This window comes from Panthera pardus, unplaced genomic scaffold, assembly GCF_024362965.1.
Source record: "Panthera pardus isolate Hobbes unplaced genomic scaffold, ASM2436296v1 HiC_scaffold_11, whole genome shotgun sequence".
NCBI lineage: Eukaryota > Metazoa > Chordata > Mammalia > Carnivora > Felidae > Panthera > Panthera pardus.
In genome coordinates this window covers 68,592,031-68,615,447 of record NW_026526666.1, presented here as the reverse complement: position 1 = coordinate 68,615,447, position 23,417 = coordinate 68,592,031, and the positions used below count along the sequence as shown (strand labels likewise).

Here is a 23,417-nt window from a genome sequence, read left to right as displayed (position 1 = left end):
AAAATACACATTCTAATGCTTTTTGATCTTGTAAAATTTGGCAGAGAGTTTATTTCTATTTAAAACTGCAAAATTTTCAATTTAGTAAACAATATTGTGATCGTATGGAGAGAATGTGGGAATTAGTTCAGTTTGGGAGTCTGAACTGCAAAACATACATATGAACACATAATAGGGCCTAATACGGTCCACAGGTGCAAAGAGTATCAGAATCCTAAAGATGATATTTACTTCCAGACATGAAAGCATTAGCTCTCTAATGAACTATCAACATACTGAGTCAATTCTGATTTTCTATTACTGGGTACATTAATAAGTTTAAAATGTGTAAGTGACACTAAAAAGTTTTATTATAGTAGTAGGCTTTTAAAAACTATGCTTCTCTATTTTACCATGAGTATCTTCAGCATTCATTCATTCGAAGCATTTAGTGAGTTCCTACTAAACTCTAAAAAGTACTGCATTAATGCTATAGTAAAATGGTTACTTTCAAAGTAGCGATGATATTTTATTAGTGGAGTGCATTTTGTTTTTATTAACTTACTCTTGCTACTTAAGTAGAAGCCCTGTATTTAATTATGACAATACTATTAAGAAAAAAAAGACAAAAAACAACAGACCAGGATAATCCAAGAACTGGGCAGTTTCAAATCCTAAGTGTTGACAGAGCCTAGTTTATATGCCAAGAACAGAAAGGTCTTAGGTAGTTTAACATGAACTAGGAGACAAAGGACATTACTAATTTTTTGCTTAGAGAAGGGTAAACTCACTTGAAACCCTGATGTTTTCTACGTCAGTATCAAATGAAGATCAAGCATATACTATTCTACACATAGTCTTCATAAAAAGTATCTATAAGGTGATATTCACTGAAAAGAAGGTCAAAGGTAAGATGGACATGCTACCCCCAAAATATTAATTCTAAGAAATAAATGGAAGGTCATGAGAATTATAAAATTTGCCATTTATACTCAGAGAACCAGTGCTGAAAGTGACTTTAGGGGCCCCTGGGTGGCACAGTTGGTTAAGCGTCCTACTTCTCAGGTCATGATCTCACGGCCCGTGAGTTCGAGCCCCACGCCAGGCTCTGTGCTGACAGCTCAGAGCCTGGAGCCTGCTTCGGATTCTGTGTCTCCCTCTTTCTTTGCCCCTCCCCTGCTCATGCTCTGTCTCCCTCTGTCTCTCAAAAATAAATAGACGTTAAAAAAATTAAATAAATGAAAGAAGTATACTCAAAGAAATTTATTGAAGACTAATTACTTATAGGTCACTTATTTCTCTCCATGACTAAGAATGTGTAGAAATGAGTCACTGACAACAAATAAAGTCTGACAGCTTTCACTACTATTAATTCCTCTGTTGGTTCCTTATCTAGAGATGTTATTAAATATCACAATCAAAACATGACTTTACTTAAATAATAGTTTTAGCAATGTAACTGATCACTTTAATTAAGAACCCTATCTTAATATTTGAACTATTTTTCTAAGTTCAGCTCCTACTACACGTCAGAAACTTTGATGGGCAGTCAAAACCAAAGATAAGTAACATATCTGTGCCCTCAAGGAGCTCACATTTAATAAAAGAAGGCAAGATAAACACATAATGAAATAGTTATCATGAGAAAAATATTGCTAATTGAAATGAAATATATGAGAAGTAGTGGCAGCATAAGGAGAAAATGCCTAACAGTCTGCTGAGGTCATGAAAGATACCTCAGAAGAGAGAAAGACTTGACCTTAGTCCTAGAGAATAAGTAGGCATTCACTAGATAAAGAAGACAGAGGTTACTCCAGGCATCATATTATATAACAGAATCAAGGCATAAAACAGCCTGGAATATCGTGAAATGCCAGGCATATCTGGAGAGGTAAGAATAAAGTAAGATTTAACTGTTAGAAGTAAAACAGAATTTTGTCCTGGAGGGAATAATGAGCCTATAATGGAGGGATACAGAAGGGATTTCTACTATGAGTGGGAGATTGAATCAAAATTACTCTAAAGTCTTAGCCTCAAGTATTATTTTTTCCCAACTATTATTTTTAATAATATGTGTATAGGATACAAGTGGTCTTTATTTAAACACAAAATATAGTATTTTAAACTGATATTTTAAGTCATCCCTCTGGTTTCATGAATACAGGTTAAATTCAGTATCATTATCATGTCCATAGAGAATGTCTCACTTGTTTTTATTATTCTTTTCTGAATTCCTCCCCATACTTTGAGTAAAAAGAACTAGACATAAAGTTGATCTAATGTAGACAGAGTACAGCTGTAATACTTTAGGATATTTGCATGTTTTGCCCTGGTTAAATAAAATTATGAACATATTTTTTACTCCTAAATTATCATTAAAGCTTAAACATCTGCAATTCAAGCATAATATGAAATACTACTTATTACGGCTCTCAGACCTAACTTGGGATTGCTGTTAGTGATCTATTCCATGTCATCATTCAGTCAGCAGTCCTCCTATCTAACCTTATCTAGTTAAGACCATAATTACCTACTTGTTTATGAGAATGTCATAAAATCACAATTCTTACTGAAAGTTATATTTAATGTATTACTTTCTTATGACTTATTTAAAAAATTAAATTACTCTGCCAAGAATTGCTAGTCACAAAACCATTCTAGTTGTTTAGTAGTATTCTTGAAGGGGGCAACAAGTTGAACTCTGGGCATGCCGTGGCATCAATATTAAGTCCAATTACCAAGGTCATATTTTTGTTTTAAAAAATGAATACAGGGGCGCCTGGGTGGCTCAGTCTGTTAAGCGTCTGACTTCGGCTCAGGTCATGATCTCACGGTTCGTGGGTTTGAGCCCCACGTCGGGCTGTGTGCTGACAGCTGGGAGCCTGGAGCCTGCTTCAGATTCTGTGTCTCCTTCGCTTTCTGCCCTCCCTGACCCATGCTCTGTCTCTCTGTCTCTCAAAAATAAACATTAAAAAAATAAACATTAAAAAAAAGTTTTTTAGATGAATACAACACTGCCCTGTCCTAATCATCAGAAACTTTTCTAGACCCCTAAGCTACAAATTTTACACTTTGAAAAATCACATAAATATGTGGCACCCCTAATATTTCTGAATATAACAGAACTTCTAGACAAAAAGAAATTTTAAAGAAAAAGAAAAATTAAATTTCAAGTATTTAATGAAAAAGGATTTTATGATACTTGACTTAATAACACAAGATCCAATGAATTCAAATTAGATCAAACAACATTTTCTCACTTGAAAATGAAAGCTTGTTCTTAGTTATTTAAGAGATTTTAAGTCTGTATATTATTTAGATTTTTTTCTTCCACTTGTTAACACTAAAGATAACTTTTTGGCTATTTATTACATCTTAGTAGATGCATCAGATTAATCAGAAAGTGACCAATAGGGGAGAGATGAAAACTACCGTCAAGCCTGTATTATTTAAAAACATATAGTCAACTGGTGGTTACCAGAGGGGAGGTGCTAGAGGAGATGGGTTAAATAGATGATGGGTTAAGCAGTGCACTTGTGACGAACACTGGGTGTTATGTGGAAGTGTTCAATCACTATATTGTACACCTGAAACTAATATTACACAGTATGTTAACTAACTGGAATCTAAATAAAAACTTAAAATATATACACATAGTCAAAATTTACTCAGTTCTGTCACAAATAATTTCACAATTAAAACATTATATCGAGCATATTTCTGCTGTTAGTATCCTGAAAAATATGCAGAAGTAAATAGAAAACAGCTTATATCAATAGCTAGTTCCATAAAAGAAAACTATGGTTAAAAATGTCAGGCGATAGTCATAAAAGGACAATTCATATTCTAACCATGAACTTAAAATTATTTTTATGCTTACTTCTCTCTTTTTGTGACCAACCCCCATCTATATGAAACATCATTTATGCCTGGTCTTTAATTAGGATTAATGTTCAAATAAAATAGTGATGACAGAAGTACACAACAAATATGGAGAATTTTCAACATCCTGAAAACTGAAGAAATTTTAAATATACATAGCAGGTACTAAAAAACATCCCAGGACCTTGGGAACTGGCAAGGCTACCATTGCAAATGTCTAAAATTTCTAAAAGACAGGTAATATGCAAAAGAGAAGGAAGCTGGCACGGTAGTAGATTGTTTCCAAAATCTAGCTCCAAATTCCAAAGAACTTAAAGTAAAAGGTCACCTAACAACTCCCTGATAAGAGATTTCTTCAATATGAATTTCATACTCAAAGATGATGGAAGAAATAGGACAATGAGCATGTATATAGGCTGATGTGTACAAGGTAACAGCACTCCAATTTCCCATTATGCTTTTCCTGCAGAAAACACTGAATCTCTGCTATACTCCTGGATGATAATCACAATATATATCAGATCACAACACAAAGTATTGAGTCCTGGGCATAATTTTTAAGCAAAACATGAAAGAAATTATTTTTATCTATCAATATTCTCTATTTCATGAATCCTATCATTATATACCCCTTTAATTCTTTTTTTAACATGATTTTATTTATTATTATTACTTTATTTTTATTGTAAGTAGGTTCCACACCCAGCATGGGGCTTGAACTCATGACCCTGAGATCAAGGGAGGCATGCTCTACAGACTGAGACAGCCAGGTGCCCCTCCCTTTAATTATTTAGACATGATTTCCTTTAGTTCTTTGAACACAGCTGCTAAATCCAATATCTGGGCCTCTTCAAAGTCAGTTTATAGTAACTTGTCCTTCAATTGTATGGGTTAGATTTTTCTATTTCTTACATGTCTCATAATTTTTTGATGAAAACAACATTTTAGATAAAAATTGCAACAACTCTGGATTTTGACCTTACCAGGGTTTTGTTTTTGATTATTTGCTGCGTGTCCTGTCTGGATTAAGGCTTGAAATCTGTTTCCCTTGCCCTGTGTAGTTTCTGGTGTTCCTTGTTACTTTTCTTTTTTTAAAAAAATTATTGTTTCAACTTTTAAGCCTGGCCTCATAGGAACTGCCCTTGGGTCAGCATAGCTTGGTGACCAGCAAATGATTGGTCAGAAAAGCTTCCATCCTGGGGCGCCTGGGTGGCTCAGTCAGTTGAGCCTCTGACTTTGGCTCAGGTCGTGATCTCCCTGTTCCCAGGTTTGAGTCCCGTGTCAGGCTCTGTGCTGACAGCTCAGAGCCTGGAGCCTGTTTCAGATTTTGTGTTTTCCTCTGTCTCTGCCCCTCTGCCACTAGTGCTCTGTCTCTCTCTCTCTCTCAAAAATAAACATGAAAGAAAGAAAGAAAGAAAAAAAGAAAGAAAGAAAGAAAGAAAGAAAGAAAGAAAGAAAGAAAGAAAAAGGCTTCTATCTTTTCGCCAATGGATCTATGTGTGGCTTGGAACATACATTCAAAATTTATCCAGTTTACAAGCTTGCCCTGGGTATTACTTTCTGTCTTCAAAAGGGCTCATATTTAGCTGTGGACTAGTGGCTCCCTAAGGCCCCTCCAGTTTCTCCTGAATATATTTGCAGCCTTATACATGCACATAACGTTCCAGACTACCAGGGATAATTACAACTTTATCAAGACCAATCTGGCTACCTGGTCCCTGGATCTTTGATGTCTGTCCCCACAAGTAGTCAGACCTCAAGTCTTCTCTTATTGTTTGCCAGTGGGATAATTATTGTTTATTAACTTCCTTGCATATGGGATTTCCCATGCTCTGCTTCATACAGTTAGGCTTCTCTGGCAGCAGAGATGCTGGTCTTTCAGCATGACTGCCCCAAGGAGCTAGGGACTGGGAGTTCCAGGCAAAATGCCACTGAGTCCTACTGCCCTTATTGAGACTCAGTAGATTTTCTTGATAAATGCTTCTCAATTTGTTATATATGCCTTTGGTCAATTTCCAGAGTCCTAAAATTGTTGTTTTTGACAATTCTGTATAGTTGTTGTCTAGTTGAATTGGGGAAAGGATTTGCTGAGCTCCTCACTTAGCCATTCCAAGGGTCCATGCAGACTTCCTCTCAACCTCTGTGTCAATGTGTGTCTGCAAAGGGGTGATATTAAGCCAAGACCCCCAAACTTCCTCTTGATATCTGCTGATGGAAGCCTTAAGGCAAGCAAATGGGTGATTACTTTGAGTGTGGGTTCTCTCATCTTTGAGATGGAAAGTAGAATGAGAGTGACACCTTAGCCTAATATATATAATATGATTGAGGGATAAAACCAAAATAATACCCTGATTGTTTCAGTAGCTTCTGGAGCTAATATCACATATGCTCTTATAAAAGACCTTGAAGGCCTGATAACTCTGTCCTATCCTATCAGTCTAAATATATATATATATATATATATATATATATATATATATATATATATATGAGAAGTAACAAGGAATATAAAGAAATCTCAAAAATGTGTAAACAGAACTTTTCTGATATTCTGCTTAACTCTTTCCTCATTGAGAGGTACCAAAACAATCTCAGGTATTCAAAAGCTTAGCCATTAACATTGCTTGGTGAATTGGAAAAAGAACCAATACTGAGGTTTACAGCAAACTTTAAATAGACCACTGTTTTTCAAAATGTGGTCCTTACACAAGCTGCATTAGAAGCATCTATGATATTTCTTAAAATGTAGATTTCTAGGTCTCACCTCTATAGGTAAGGAATCAGAATCTATGGGGTATAAAGAAGAAATCTGTATTTTAAAGAGGCAACCCAGGTAAATATTATGCATACAAAAGCATGAAAATCAGGTACTTTTCTTTATCAACCCTATCCATTCTTACCCAAATTAGAATTAAATATATGGATTGAGAAGCAAAATTGGGATGCTAAATACATATAGTAGTAATCTAGAGCATAGAACTTTAAGTAAATAATAATAACAAAAGATAAAAATTCTTCTTCCTCAAGGTGTGGACTTTCTTGGATCTTCTTTTTCCTGTTTGGATTGCTTCTCCAAACTCACCTATAATATACTACTTCCCTTGATGAGATGTCCAGGTTGCCTCTTGGTTGGGAAGCAGTAGCTTTGGGAAAGGAGTTCACATTTATATTCTGTGTAATGGGCAAAAGAAGTCCTCACATGTTCACAGAATGTTTAGCCTAACTTACCAGGGTAAAAATCAGAAACTTCAGTCCAAAACTCAAATTAGCAATAAAACATATTCCATTATCTGGAGCTTGTTTCTTATACTGGCTTTTCAGGAAACTCAGAAGGTAGAAGCCATATGGTAATCAGTGGTATAGCACCAAAGGATTCAGAGAACCTTCAGTTACATAAACTCACAATTTACATTCAATTTTTAATAGCACATTCTATGGCAACTGACATACAGATTTAAAAAATCTTCATGAAATTTGCTACCATAATCTTGCAAAAATTTTACTATTACTAACACTGCTGAAATATTAGGCTAGAAGAACAACTTTTCTTAGGTTATTAAAAAAAAAAGCTTAGTCATTTCCCAAAATTATGGAAACTATTGTTTGAATGAGAATGTGCTTGAAAATAAGTCCTGGATATGTGGGTTTGCAGGACAGACAAATATACTATAAATCTTAAGTAAAATGGAAAATATCACCCTCAATAAAATATATTTGTTTTCCTTGAAAAGTTGCAGTAATGCAATCATTAAAGTATTTTGTTGTTGTCGTTAAAGAGAGAGCATGCGTGCAAGCAAGGCAGGGGCAGAGGGAGAGAGAATCCGAAGCAGGTTCCATGCTCAGCACAGAGCCAGACATGGGGTTCAATCCCACGACCCCAGGATCATGACCTGAGCCGAAATCAAGAGCCGGAAGCTCAACTGACCTAACCACTCAGCCTCCCCAGTAATTTAAGTATTTTAATAAGTTTTATGTAGGTAAACATAAAAATAAATAATAATTATCAATTTATGTCTAAATTTCCCACAAATCCAGCAGATTCAAAAGCAGGTTATTTTTATAGAAACTGTGAGAAAGATCTCTACATGCTGCATTAGTCCAGCTCATACCTATACTCTGGGTCACTGTCATAGGCAGAGTCTCTGTATAAAAGACCTCTTTTCAGCTCCAGTTCATCTTCTTTCTCTGGGTCTCTCTCATCCTGAAAAATTTTTAAATTTCCATTAATTCATTTTGCAATTAAAATGATCTCTATGTTTCTTTGGGAAATGCTCTCCCTCTCCCCCATTATAAGAAATGAATTGAATGCTTGGATTTCTTAAAAAGAAACAAAAGGGGAGGTGAGAATTTGTTATTCTGTTCAATAAAACAAATATGATTTTATTCTATTTATGCTAATATGGCTTATCAAAGACTAGACACTGGTAGATATTTCTTGCATCAATAAACGAACAGGAATGGGTACTGTGTCAAGATATGTAGTAAGATATGTAGTAATGTCTTACATATTGTCATGTGAACTAAAAGATTGCACCTGCACTCTGAAGAATAAGTACCTGGGAAACTTATGTAGATGTAAGCATTCTAACACGTACCTACTATTCATAAGCCAAAATGCACTAACAAGCCACAAGAATAAAAATGAAAGTCAAGGCAGTTAGAATCAAAATACATAGCTACTGGGGCGCCTGAGTGGTTCAGTCGGTTAGGCGTCCAACTTCGGCTCAGGTCATGATCTCACAGTTTTTGAGTTCAAGCGCTGCATAGGCTCTCTGCTGTCAGTGCAGAGCCTGCTTTGGATCCTCTGTCCCCTTCTCTCCCCCCAACTCCCACCTGCTCCTGCTGTCTGTCTCTCTCAAAAAATAAATAAACATTAAAATAATAAATAAAAAAAAAAGACATTGGGTTTTGAATCCCAGCTGAGCACCCAGGAGGCACAGGAGAACTGTGGAGCAGGACAGGCTCACCATTGGCACTACTCTGCACAGGCTGCCTGAATAGCATGGTTGGAGACTCCCAGTCCGGGGAGGAGAGATTGGGGTGTCACCAATACCAACACAGCAGGGCTTCAAGAACAGGACAGTGGCCCCCAGTGGAGGTGGGACCCACTTACACCAAACCCCACCCCTCCGTGCCTGGTAACTGCTTATCTACTGGAGCAGGACTGACACTGATTGAACTAGACAGTCTCTCATCCAGACCAGCACAGTCGCCAATACCAGGTACCAATAGACAAGTGTCCTATAGTTTTATATATTAGCCTGGTTTTTTTTTAATTTTTAAATTTTTCTCTTTTCTTTCCTACTCTTCTCTTTTCCCTTCTTTTTCTTTCTACCCTCCTCTTTCTTTTTTTTCCCCTTTGGAATTGGACTCATAGTTTCTGGTCAAGTCTTACTTTACATATATTTTTTTTTCTTTCTTTCTTCTTTCTTTTTCTTTCTTTTCTCTTTCTTTCTTTTCTTTCTTTCTTTCTTTCTTTCTTTCTTTCTTTCTTTCTTTCCCTTTTCTGGTTGTTTGTTTCATCAGGCATTTTTACTCTATTCTTTTTATACCTTTTCTGTAACTCCTTCTTTATTTTCCTATCTCTCACTGGATTAAGCCTTCTAGTTTTTCTAATTCTCTGACTGGTCTTTTTTTTTCTTCACCCTCTTCATTTCTGTCTTTGTATGAGATAAGGTTCCCCCCATTTCCTTTTTTCCAAGGTTACTTCAATAAACAAATCAAAGCACAGCTGGTGGAAGGTCCAAACAATCCACCACTATGAGCAGTGGGACAGAGCAGCCAAATTTGCAACAACAAAGTCCAGGCCAACACATTCCAAAAACACTTCCTAAAAGCCAGGTGCTGGACGGTGTATGACCCCTTTTTAATACAGCAGGACTCACAGGTGCAGGACACATAACAAGCTATTAAAACATGTAAAAGACAGAAACCTAGCCAAAATGATAAAACAGAAGAATTCTCTTCAAAGAAATTCCAGGAAGAAATGACAGCCAGGGAATTGCTCAAAACAGACATAAACAATATGTCTGAACAAGAATTTAGAATAAAAGTCATAAGACTAATAGATGGGCTTGGAAAAAAAAAGCATAGAAGAAAGAAGAGATCTACTGCTGCAGAGATCAAAGACCTAAGAAATAGTCATGATGAATTAAGAAATGTTGTAAATGAGATACAAATAAACTAGATGCAGTGACAGCAAGGATGGAAGAAGTAGAGGACAGAATAGGTGAAATAGAAGATAATATTGTGGAAAATGATGAAGCTGAAAAAAAGAGGGAAAGGAAATTACTAGACCATGAGGAAAGAATTAGAGACCTAAGTGATTCAATGAAACGAAATAATATCTGTATCATAGGAGTTCCAGAGAAGAGAGAGAGAAAGGGGCAGAAGGTTTATTTGAACAAATTATAGCTAAAAACTTCCCTAATCTGGGGAAGGAAACAGGCATCCAACTCCAAGAGGCACAAAGAACTCCCTTCAATATCAGCGAAAACAGGTCAACAGTATAACATAATATAGTGAAATTGACAAAATACAAACATAAAGAGAGAATTCTGAAAGCAGCTAGGGACAAACAGGCCTTAACCTACAAGGGTAGACACATAAGGGTAGAAGCAGACCTGTCCACTGAAACTTGGCAGACCAGAAGGAAGTGGCAGGAAATATTCAATGTGCTGAATAGGAAAACTATGCAGCCAAGAATCCTTCATCCAGCAAGGCTGTCATTCAGAATAGAAGGAGAGATAAAGGCTTTCCCAGACAAACAAAAACTGGAGGAGTTCATGACCACTAAACCAGCCCTGCAGGAGATCCTAAGGGGGGTACTCTGTGAGTGGAAAGCAGCAAAGACTAGAGATATCACCACAAACACAAAATGTGCAGATAACACAATGGGACTAAATCTGTATCTTTCAATAATCACTCTGAATGTAAATGGACTAAATGTCCCAATGAAAAGACATGGGGTATCAGAATGGATAAAAAAAAAAATATCCATCTATATGCTGCCTATAAGAGACTCATTTAAGACCTGAGGACACCTGCAGATTGAAAGTGATGGGATGGAGAACCATCTACCATGCTACTGGATGTTAAAAGCAAGCTGGAGTAGCCATACTTATATCAGACAAAGACTGTAACAAGAGATGAAGAAGGGCATTATATCATTAAGGGGTCTATCCACCAAGAGCAGCTAGCAATTGTAAATGTTTATGCCCCCAACGTGAGAGAACACAAAAATATAAATCAATTAATCACAAACATAAATAAATGTATAGGTAATAATACTGTGATTGTAGGGGACTTTAATACTCCACTGACAACAATGGACAGATCATCTAAGCAGAAAAACAATAAGGAAACAATGGCTCTGAGTGACACATTGGGCCAGATGGACTTAACAGATATATTCAAAACTTTTCAACCAAAAGCAGAATATACATTCTTCTTGAGTGCACATGGAACATTCTCCAAAACAGATAACATACTCGGTCACAAAACAGCTCTCAACAAATATAAAAGGATTGAGATCATACCATTCATATTTTCAATCACAATGCTATGAAACTTGAAATCAACCAAAAGAAAAAATTTGGAAAGCCCCCAAATACATGGAGGTTAAAGAACATCCTACTAAAGAATGAATGGCTCAACCAGGATATTAAAGAAATTAAAAAAATATACGGAAGCAAATGCAAATGAAAATACAATAGTCCAAACTCTTTGGGATGCAGCAAAGGCAGTCCTAAGAGGAAAATACATTGCAACTTAGGCCTATATTAAGAGACAAGAAAGGTCCCAAATATATAACCTAACCCCCACACCTGAAGAAACTAGAAAGGAACTAGCAGCAAAGAAACCCCAAAGCCAGCAGAAGAAGAGAAACAATAGAGATCAGAGCAGAAATAAACAATATAGAATCCAAAAACAAAACAAAACAAAAAACAAAAACATAAAACAGTAGAACAGAACAATGAATCTAAAAGCTGGTTTTTTGAAAGAATAAACAAAATTGATAAACTCCTAGCCAGACTTAACGAAAAGAAAATAGAGAGGACCCAAATAGATAAAATCACAAATGAAAGAGATCACAACTAACACCACAGAAATACAATTATTAGAGAATACTATGAAAAATATATAGTTATATGTTGCTATAGCCAACAAATTAGACAATCTGGAAGAAATGGACAAATTCCTAGATACCCACACACTACCAAAACTCAAAAGGGAATAAATAGAAAATTTGAACAGACTCTCCCCACTTCCCTCAACCAGAGAAGAAATTGAATCGCTTATCAAAAATCTCCCAACAAAGAGTCTTGGGCCAGATGGCTTCCCAGGGGAATTCTACCAGACATTCAAAGCAGAATCAATAGCTATTCTTCTCAGCCCGTTCCAAAAAAATAGAAATGGAAGGCTTCCAGACTCATTCTATGAAGGCAGCAAGCATTACCTTGATTCCCAAACCAGAAAAAGACCCTATTAAAAAGGGGAATAACAGGCCAATATCCCTGATGAACATGGATGCAAAAATCCTTAACAAGATACTAGCAAATTGAATTCAACAGTATATTAAAAGAATTACTCACCATGATCAAGTGGGATTCATTCCTGGGCTGCAGGGCTGGTATAATATTCACAAATCAATCAATGTGATATATCACATTAATAGAAGAAAGGATAAGAACCATATGATTCTGTCAATAGATGCAGAAAAAGCACTGACAAAATACACATGCTTTGTTAATAAAAACCCTCATGAAAGTCAGGATAGAAAGAACACACCTTAACATCATAAAAGCCATATATAAAAAAGACCCACAGCTAATATCATCCTCAATGAGGAAAAACGAAGAACTTTCCTCCTGAGATCAGGAACATGATAGGGGATGTCCACTCTCACCACTGTTGTTTAACATAGCATTGGAAGTCCTATCCTCAGTAATCAGACAATCAAACAAGATAAAAAGACATCTAAATTGGCAAAGAAGTCAAACTTTCACTTTTCACAGATAAGACGATACTCTACATGGAAAACCCAAGTCTCCACCAAAAAAAATGCTAGAACTGATACATGAATTCAGCAGAGTTGTAGGATATAAAATCAATGTATGGAAATCGGTTGCATTTCTATACAACAATAACGAAGCAACAGAAACAGACATCAAGGAATCAATCCCACTTGCAATTGCACAAAGAACCATAAAATACCTAGGAATAAACCTAACCAAAGAGGGAAAATATCTGGATGCTGAAAACTACAGAAAGCTTATGAAAGAAATTGAAGAAGACACAAAGAAATGTTTTTCATCCCAGGCTCATGCAATGAAAGAACAAATATTGCTAAAATGTCTAGACTACCCAAAGCAATCTACACATTCAATGCAATCCTAATCAAAATAGCACCAGCATTATTCACAGAGCTAGAACAAACAATCCTAAACTTTGTATGGAACCAGAAAAGACTCCAAATAGCAAAAGTAATGTTAAAAAAGAAAACCAAAGCTGGAGGTGTCACCATCCTGGACTTTAGCCTGTATTACAAAGCTGTAATCATCAAGACAGTATGGTATTGGCACAAAAACAGACACATAGACAATGGATTAGAGAACCCAGAAAAGAACCCACAAACATATAGTCAACTAATCTTCGACAACGCAGGAAAGAGTATCCATTAGAAAAAAAGTCTCTTTAGTAAATGGTGCTGGGAGAACTGGACAGCAACATGCAGAAGAATGAAACTGGACCACTTTCTTACATCATACACAAAAATAAGCTCAAAATGGATGGAAGACCTAAATGTGAGACAGGAAACCAACAAAATCCTACAGGAGAAAACAGGTAGCAACCTCTTGGACCTTGGCCACAGCATCTTCTTAAGTGACAGGTCTCTGGAGGTAAGGGAAATAAAAGCAAAAATGATCTATTGGGACCTCATCAAGATAAAAAGCTTCTGCACAGCAAAGGAAATAATCAACAAAACTAAAAGGCAACCAATGGAATGGAAGAAGATATTTGCAAATGATATATCGGATAAAGGATTAGTATCCAAAATCTATGAAGAACTTACCAATACCCAAAAAACAAACAATCCAGTGAAGAAATGGGCAGAAGACATGAACAGACACTTTTACAAAGAAGACATCCAGATGGCAGATACATGAAAAGATGCTCAACATCACTCATTATCAGGGAAATACAAATCAAAACCACCTTGAGATGCCACCTTACACAGGTCAGAGTGGCTAAAATTAACAACTCAGGAAACAACAGATTTTTGGCAAGGATGTGGAGAAAGAGGAACCTTCTTGTGCTGTTTGTGGGAATGCAAACTGGTATAGCCACTCTGGAAAACAGTGTGGAGGTTCCTCAAAAAATTAAAAATAGAATTACCCCATGGTCGAGCAATAGCACTACTAGGAATTTGCCCAAAGGATACAGGAATGCTGATTCACAGGGACATATATACCCCAATGTTTATATAGCAGTGCTATCAATAATAGCCAAATTATGGAAAGAGCCCAAATGTCCATCAACAAAAGAATGGATAAAGATGTGGTATATATGTACAATGGAATACTACTCAGTGATGAAAATGAATGAAATCTTGCCATTTGCAATAATGTGGATAGAACTGGAGGGTATTATTCTAAGTGAAATTAGTCACAGAAAGAGAGATATCATATGATTTCACTCACATGTGGAATTTGAGAAACTTAACAGAAGACCATAGGGGAAGGGAAGGAAAAAATTAGATACAGAGAGGGAGGCAAACCATAAGAGACTATTAAATACAGAGAACAAACTGTGGGTTGATGGGGGTGGGATTTGGGGTAGTGGGGAAAACAGGTGATGGGTATTGAGGAGGGCACTTGTTGGGATGAGTACTGGATGTTATATGTGAGTGATGAATCATGGGAATCTACTCCTGAAGCCAATACTGTATGTTGGCTAACTTGACAATAAATAAATTATAAAAAAGAACATATATTGCTAAAAAAATAATAAATAAACTCAGATCTAACTTGATTTACATTATACTGCCTCCTAGAATGTTAATGAGATCAACACACTCACCCCAGCCATGAGGCTACTCTCCTATAGGAAAATTAGGCTCAAACTTTCAGCTATATCTATTTTTCAGCTAACATCTACTGAGTTTTTTTATGAGGGTGTTCTGAAACAAATAGTCCAGGAGAGGTTTTTTTTAAGATTTCCATGAAGAAACATTTTTTTTTTCAGCAAAGGTCATTAATAAAATGAAACATTATTTAAAGAAGCTGTGGATGGAAACCAATTTGACAATAAATTTCATATATTGAAAAAAAAAAAAAAAGAAGCTGTGGGCTCTCCTTCCCTGAAATTGGCACTAAATTAAATTTTCATTTTTTTTTAAGTAGGCTTCACACCCAGTATGGAGCCCAACACAGGGCCTGAACTCACGACACTGATATCAAGAATGGAGCTGAGATCAGGAGTTGGATGCTGAACCAACTGAGCCACTCAGGCACCCCTAAATGTTCTCGTAAGACTCCTTTAATCAATGATCACTACCTTATGCATGTGATTGACATCATAATTAGATAATCCCTGAGATAAAAAAATAAAAGGTATCTATTCATGCTTGCAAACTGAAAAATTTAGGGAAAAAAGTGGTTAGTTTAAGACATAGCCAGAACTAAAAGGCAGCGATCTCACTAATTACATAGTATTTAAATACACACCTGTCATTCTCAAATGAAATTCTCATATACAGTTAGAATATCTGTAAGGTGTATTTTATTGCTATAAAATTCAATATATTATTTATAGTAAATTGTGTACAAGGATAAGAATTTAAATAGAATTTGATCATTGGTTCTAATATGCATTATCACCTTGGACAAATCAGTTAACCTTAATGGCTTTAATTTCCTAATATCTAGTATAATGAAAATTTAGGTAGAATTGCTCAAAGTCAAAGGGATAAGAAGGTGAAGAGCTGACCTTCATTAAACTGAGGTTTTTCTAATTCTATAACCTGGTTTATATTATAAGTGAATAGAGAATAACAAAGTCTAAAGGGAAGACCACTTGAAGAATCTCACATGGTAACTTTGACTAACTGTTAGAGGTGGAATGCAAAAAAGTATGTATGATGGTCCTGCAAGAAATTTTAAGGGGGACTCCCCGAGGGAAGAAAAGATGAAAATACAAATACATACATACATACCAAAAGCAACAAAGATTAGAAAGGACCAAAGAACACCACCAGAAACTCCAACTCTACAAGCAACATAATGGCAATAAATTCACATCTTTCAGTACTCCCTCTAAACATCAATGGACTAAATGCTCCAATCAAAAGACATAGGGTAACAGAATGGATAAGAAAACAAGATCCATCTATATGCTGTTTACAAAAGACCCACTTTAGACCTAAAGACACCTTCAGATTGAAAGTAAGGGGATGGAGAACCATCTATTATGCTAATGGTCAACAAAAGAAAGCAGAGTAGCCATACTTATATCAGACAATCTAGAGTTTAAAATAAAGACTGTATCAAGAGATGCAGAAGGGCATTATATCATAATCAAGGGGTCTATAGACCAAGAAGACCTAACAATTGTAAACATTTATGCGCCAAAGGTGGGAGCACCGAAATATATAAATCAATTAATCACAAACATAAAGAAACTCATCAGTAGTAATACCATAATAGTGGGAGACTTCAACACCCCACTCACAGCAATGGACAGATCATCTAATCAAAAAATCAACAAGGATACAATGGCTTTGAATGACACACTGGACCAGATGGACTTAACAGATATATTCAGAACATTTCATCCTAAAGCAGCAGAATATACATTCTTCTCCAGTGCACATGGAATGTTCTCCAGAATAGACCACATACTGGGACACAAATCAGCTCTCAGCAAGTACAAAAAGATCGAGATCATACCATGCATATTTTCAGACCACAACACTATGAAACTCAAAATCAACCACAAGAAAAAATTTGGAAAGGTAACAAATACCTGGAGACTGAAGAACATCCTACTAAAGAACGAATGGGCTAACCAAGAAGTTAAAGAGGAAATTAAAAAGTATATGGAAGCCAATGAAAATGATAACACCACAACCCAAAACCTCTGGGATGCAGCAAAGGCGGTCATAGAGGAAAGAATATAGCAATCTAGGCCTTCCTAAAGAAGGAAGAAAGATCTCAGATACACAACCTAATCTTCCGCCTTAAAGAGCTGGAAAAAGAACAGCAAATAAAACCCAAAACCAGCAGAAGACAGGAAATAATAAAGATTAGATCAGATTAATGCTATCGAAACCAAAAGAACAGTAGAAGAGATCAATGAAACCAGAAGCTGGTTCTTTGAGAGAATTAACAAAATTGATAAACCACTAACCAGGTTGATCAAAAAGAAAAAGGAAAGGACCCAAATAAATAAAAAATCAAGAATGAAAGAGGAGAGATCACAACCAACAGAGCAGAAATAATAACAATAATAAGAGAATATTATGAGCAATTATACGCCAATAAAATGGGCAATATGGAAGAAATGGACAAATTCCTAGGAACATATACACTACCAAAACTGAAACAGGAAGAAACAGAAAATTTGAACATACCAATAACCAGTAAGGAAATCAAATCAGTAATCAAAAATCTCCCAAAAAACAAGAGTCCAGGGCCAGATGGCTTTCTAAGGAGAATTCTACCAAACATTTAAGGAAGAGTTAACACCTATTCTCATGAAGCTGTTCCAAAAAATACAAATGGAAGGAAAACTTCCAAACTCATTCTGTGAAACCAGCATTACCTTGATTCCAAAACCAGAGACCCCACTAAAAAGAACTATAGACCAATTTCCCCAATGAACATGGATGCAAAAATCCTCAACAAAATATTAGCCAGCCAGATCCAACAATACATAAAAAAAAAATTATTCACCACAACCAAGTGGGATTTATACCTGGGATGCAGGGCTGGTTCAATATCAGCAAAACAATTAACGTGATTCATCACATCAATACAAGAAAGGACAAGAACCATATGATCTTCTCAATAGATGCAGAGAAAGCATTTGACAAAATACAGCATGCTTTCTTGATAAAAACCCTCAAGAAAGTAGGGATAGAAGGATCATACCTCAAGATCATAAAAGCCATATATGAACGACCAAATGCTAGTATCATCCTCAATGGGGAAAAACTGTGAGCTTTCTCCCTAAGGTCAGGAACAAGACAGGGATGTCCACTCTCGCCACTGTTATTCTACATAGTATTGGAAGTCTTAGCCTCTGCAATCAGACAACACAAAGAAATAAACAGCATCCAAATCGGCCAGGAGGAGGTCAAACTTTCACTCTTCACAGATGACATGATACTCTACATGGAAAACCCTAAAGATTCCACCAAAAAAACTGCTAGAACTGATTCATGAATTCAGCAAAGTTGCAGGATATAAAATAAACGCACAGAAATCGATTGCATTCCTATACACCAACAATGAACTAACAGAAAAAGAAATCAAGGAATCAATCCCATTTACAATTGTACCAACAACCATTAAATACCTAGGAATAAATCTACCCAAAGAGGTGAAAAACCCATACACTGAAAACTATAGAAAGCTTATGAAAGAAATTGAAGAAGACACAAAAAAATGGAAAAATATTCCATGCTCCTGGATAGGAAAAACAAATATTGTTAAAATATCAATACTACCCAAAGCAATCTACACAATCAATGCAATCCTAATCAAAATAGCACCAGCATTCTTCACAGAGCTAGAACAAATAATCCTAAACTTTGTATGGAACAAGCAAAGACCCCGAACAGCCAAAGCAATCTTGAAAAAGAAAACCAAAGCTGGAAGCATCACAATCCCAGACTTCAAACTATACTACAAAGCTGTAATCATCAAGACAGTATGGTGCTGGCACAAGAACAGACACTCATATCAATGGAACAGAATAGAGAACCCAGAAATGGACACACAGACATATGGCCAACTAATCTTTGACAAAGCAGGAAATAATATCCAATGGAATAAAGACAATGTCTTCAGCAAGTGGTGCTGGGAAAACTGGACAGTGACATGCAGAAGAATGAACCTGGGCCACTTTCTTACACCATTCACAAAAATAAACTCAAAATGGATGAAAGACCTAAATGTAAGACAGGAAGCCATCAAAATCCTTGAGGAGAAAGCAGGCAAAAACCTCTTTGATCTCGGCCGCGCAACTTCTTACTCAACACGTCTCTGGAGGCAAGGGAAACAAAAGCAAAAATGAACTACTGGGACCTCCTCAAAATAAAAAGCTTCTGCACAGTGAAGGAAACAATCAGCAAAATTAAAAGGCAACTGACAGAATGGGAGAAGATATTTGCAAATGACATATTAGATAAAGGGTTAGTAACCAAAATCTATAAAGAACGTATCAAACTCAACACCCAAAAAACAAATAATCAGTGAAGAAATAGGCAAAAGACATGAATAGACACTTCCCCAAAGAAGACATCCAGATGGCCAACTGACACATGAAAAAATGCTCAACTTCACTCATCATCAGGGAAATACAAATCAAAACCACAATGAGATACCACCTGACACCTGTGAGCTTTAACAACTAAGCTAACATTAACAACTCAGGCAACAACGGATGTTGGTGAGGATGGGGAGAAAGAGGATCTCTTTTGCATTGTTGGTGGGAATGCAAGCTGGTGCAGCCACTCTGGAAAACAGTATGGAGGTTCCTCAAAAAACTAAAAATAGAACTACCCTACGACCCAGCAACTGTACTACTAGGTATTTATCCAAGGGATATAGGTGTGCTGTTTCAAAGGGACACATGCACCCCCATGTTTATAGCAGCACTATCAACAAAAGCCAAAGTATGGAAAGAGCCCAAATGTCCATCAACGGATGAATGGATAAAGAAGATGTGGTATATATATACAATGGAGTGTTACTCGGCAATCAAAAAGAATGAAATATTGCCATTTGCAACTACGTGGATGGAACTGGAGGGTATTATGCTAAGTGAAATTAGTCAGAGAAAGGCAAATATCACATGACTTCACACACATGAAGACTTTAAGAGACAAAACTGATGAACATAAGGGAAGGGAAACAAAAATAATATAAAAACAGGGAGGAGAACCAAACATAAGAGACTCATGGAGAACAAACAGAAGGTTACTGGAGGGGGTGTGGGAGGGGGGATGGGCTAAATGGGTAAGGGGCACTAAGGAATCTACTCCTGAAATCATTGTTGCACTATATGCTGACCAATTTAGATGTAAATTTAAAAATAATAAAATTTTTTAAAAAGTACGTATGATGGATAATTATATATGTCAATTTGGCTCAGTCTTGGTGCCTAGATATTTGGCTGAACATTATTCTGGACATTTCTGTGAGGCTTTTATGGTTGAGGTTAACAGTGCATGAATGGACTTCCATAATGTGGGTGGGCCTCATCCAGTCAGTTGAAGGCCTTAATGGGCCAAAGACTGCCCTCCCCCAGGGAAAAAGGAATTCTGCCAGTAGACTGCCTTTGGATTTGAACTACAACTTCCCCGAGCATCGGGCCTATCTCATCAGATTTTGGACTCACCAAGCTCACAACTGCATGAGCCAATTCTTTAAAATTCCTCTTTGTCTCTCCATATATGCACATATGTATATACATATGTATATATATATATGTCTACACACACACACACACACACACACACACACACACACACAATGTTCTGTTGTTTCTGTTTCCCTGGAGAATCCTGATTCATACACTATGAGAATGAGAAACTCTTACAACATACTAGTTCGGAGACTTCAGTACTTTAATTCCACCATGGATAGAACAGTCAAGACAGAAGATCAACAAAGAAATAGAAGACTTGAATCAACTAGACTTAACATCTATAAACACGCTACCAGAGAATAGCAGAACATACATTTTTCTCAAGTACACATGAAAAATTCTTCAGCAGAGACCTTACATTAAACCATAAAGTGAGTTTCAATAAATTTAAAAGGGCTTAAATCATACAAAGTATGTTATCTAGCCATAATGAAATAAAATTAGCAAATTAAAATCTTTATTGAAAACTCTCCTATAAAGATGGGCTTATTTAAAATAGTTAAGATATGGGGCACATAGGTGGCTCAGTCAGTTAAGCATCCGACTTTGGCTCAGGTCATGATCTCACAGTTTGTGGGTTTGAGCCCCACTTCGGGCTCTGTGCTGACAGACAGCTCAGAGTCTGAAGCCTGCTTCAGATTCTGTGTCTCCCTCTCTCTCTGTCCCTCCCCGCTTGTGTGCTCTCTCTCAAAAATAAATAAACATTAAATAAATAAAATAAAATATTTAAGAAATAATCTCACACAAACTCTTCTAGAGAATGATTAGGAATATTTCCCAAATCATTTTTATGAGGCCAGCCAAAACTTAAGGAAGACATTACAAGAAAGGAAACTTACAGACCAATCACAATCACTAACTTAGATGTAAAAGTACTCGGTAAAGCATTAGCAAATTGAAACCAGGGATATATATTTTTTAAAAAGTTATGACCAAGAGTTTTGTTTCAAACATGCAAGCATGGTTTAACACTTGAATAATCAAGTAAGCAATTTACCACATTTAAAATAAACCTAATTTTTTAAAACCTTTATTTAGAGAGAGAGACAGAAAATGAGCTGGGGAGGAGCAGAGAGAGAGAAGGAGACAGAGAATACCCAGCAGGCTCTGCTGAGAACGAGGAGCCCAATGCGGGGCTCGATCCCCACCATGACCTGAGTTGAAATCAAGAGTCGGATGCTTAACCGACTGAGCCACCCAGATGCCCCTTACCACATTAAATAAAGAGGAATAGCATATAATGACTCCCACAGATGCAGTGTCATAAAATCCATATACTTACAGTAAAAAAAATTTTTTTTAACTTACAGAAAACAAAGAATAGAAGGAACTTCTGTAACGTGGCAAAGAATACAAAAATGTACACAAAAATGTACACAAAAAATGTACAGCATGCTTCATACTTAATGTTTAATTATAAAAAGCTTCCTCTTTGGGTGGCAAACAAGAAAGGATGCCCTGTATCACCACTTGTTTCATATTGCTTTGGAAACCCTAGATAGTGTAATAAGGCAAGAAAAAGAAATAAAAAGCATTAAGACTAAAGAGGGAGAAATAAAAATGTCACTATTTACATTATATATATACACACATACATAAAAAACAAAAACTACTGTCTATTAACATTAATATGTGAATGTAAGGTCACTGGATACAAGATTGTTGTATAAAAATATAATATAGTCATTATACCAAGAACGAATGGAAGATACAATTTTAAAGTATACAACTTATAATAGTATTAAAGTATCAAACATCTAAGAACAAATCTACCGAAAGAAATATAAGAATTCTAAAACTACAACATAATCAAGGAGAAATTTAATATCTAAATTAATTTAAAAAGACACCACTATTGGAAGACTCAATATTGGTAAAATGTCAGTTCTCCCCTAGTGAAAGCACACATTCAATAAAATCCTGGCCAAAATCATAGCATGTTTTTTAAAACAGACCAGCTGATTTTGGAATGCAAATGGAAATTCAAAGAACAAGGAACAGTAAGCAAGAACACAGCTGAAAAACCTATGCTTTAGATATCAAAAGTTATCATAAACTTATAGCAATTGAGAGAATATGATGTTAGTACAAAATGAGTCAAATGAACACAACAGAAGAAAATCCAGAAACAGACGCACATATATACAGTCCTAATGGAATAGAATAGAATCCAGGACCATCTCCATGTAAACAGGTTAAGGAAAAAATGGTCATTTGAAAAAAAGATGATGGACCATAAACATAGGGGAAAAAATAAACCTTCATCCAAATCTCACATTATACATACAAATCAAATCCACATGCATTGTAGATCTAATGTAAAAGGCAACATGACAAAAGATTTTTTAAATAGGGAAATATATTCAGAATCATAGTTGGCCTAAGTTTTCCTATATGAATGTAAAGAAAGCACTAATCCAAATACCAACCAAAAGGAGAGGAAAATTGGGCTACATTAAATTAAGAACTTCTATCCACATAAGGACTCTTACTAAGAAAACTAACATACATGTCACAGACTGGAATATATTCATAACATAGCACATGCCCATCAGAAAATGTCCAGGAATTAAAAGACTTTAAAGAGGTATATGGTACACAGACAACAAGTCTAACGTGCTTTTTGAGAAGCACTACAAAGGCCAAACTGGATAAAAACAAGAGACAATCACAGCTAAGTGCATAATAGTAAACTGTTGAAAAGAAATGACAAAGAAAAAAATCTTAAGTGAATTCTAGTAAGATGTTAGTGACAATGTGTGGTATGCAGAATAATGGTTCCCAAAGATGTCCATGCCTTAATTCTCAGAATCAGTGAACATATTACCCTACGTAACAGTAGGGAATTTTGCAGATTTGATTAAGGTTAAGGATCTTGGGAAAGGAAGATTACATCGGAT

The 23,417-nt window shown here is 36.0% G+C and overlaps 1 protein-coding gene across 1 annotated transcript in view; it reads right to left on the bottom strand.

Moving 5' to 3' along the window:
- Positions 1-23,417, bottom strand: part of SPATA6 (spermatogenesis associated 6) — a 147,670-nt gene that overhangs the window by 3,738 nt on the left and 120,515 nt on the right. The window contains 1 exon segment of the mRNA XM_019449360.2: positions 7,971-8,062. Coding sequence (XP_019304905.2) covers positions 7,971-8,062 — 92 coding nt within the window.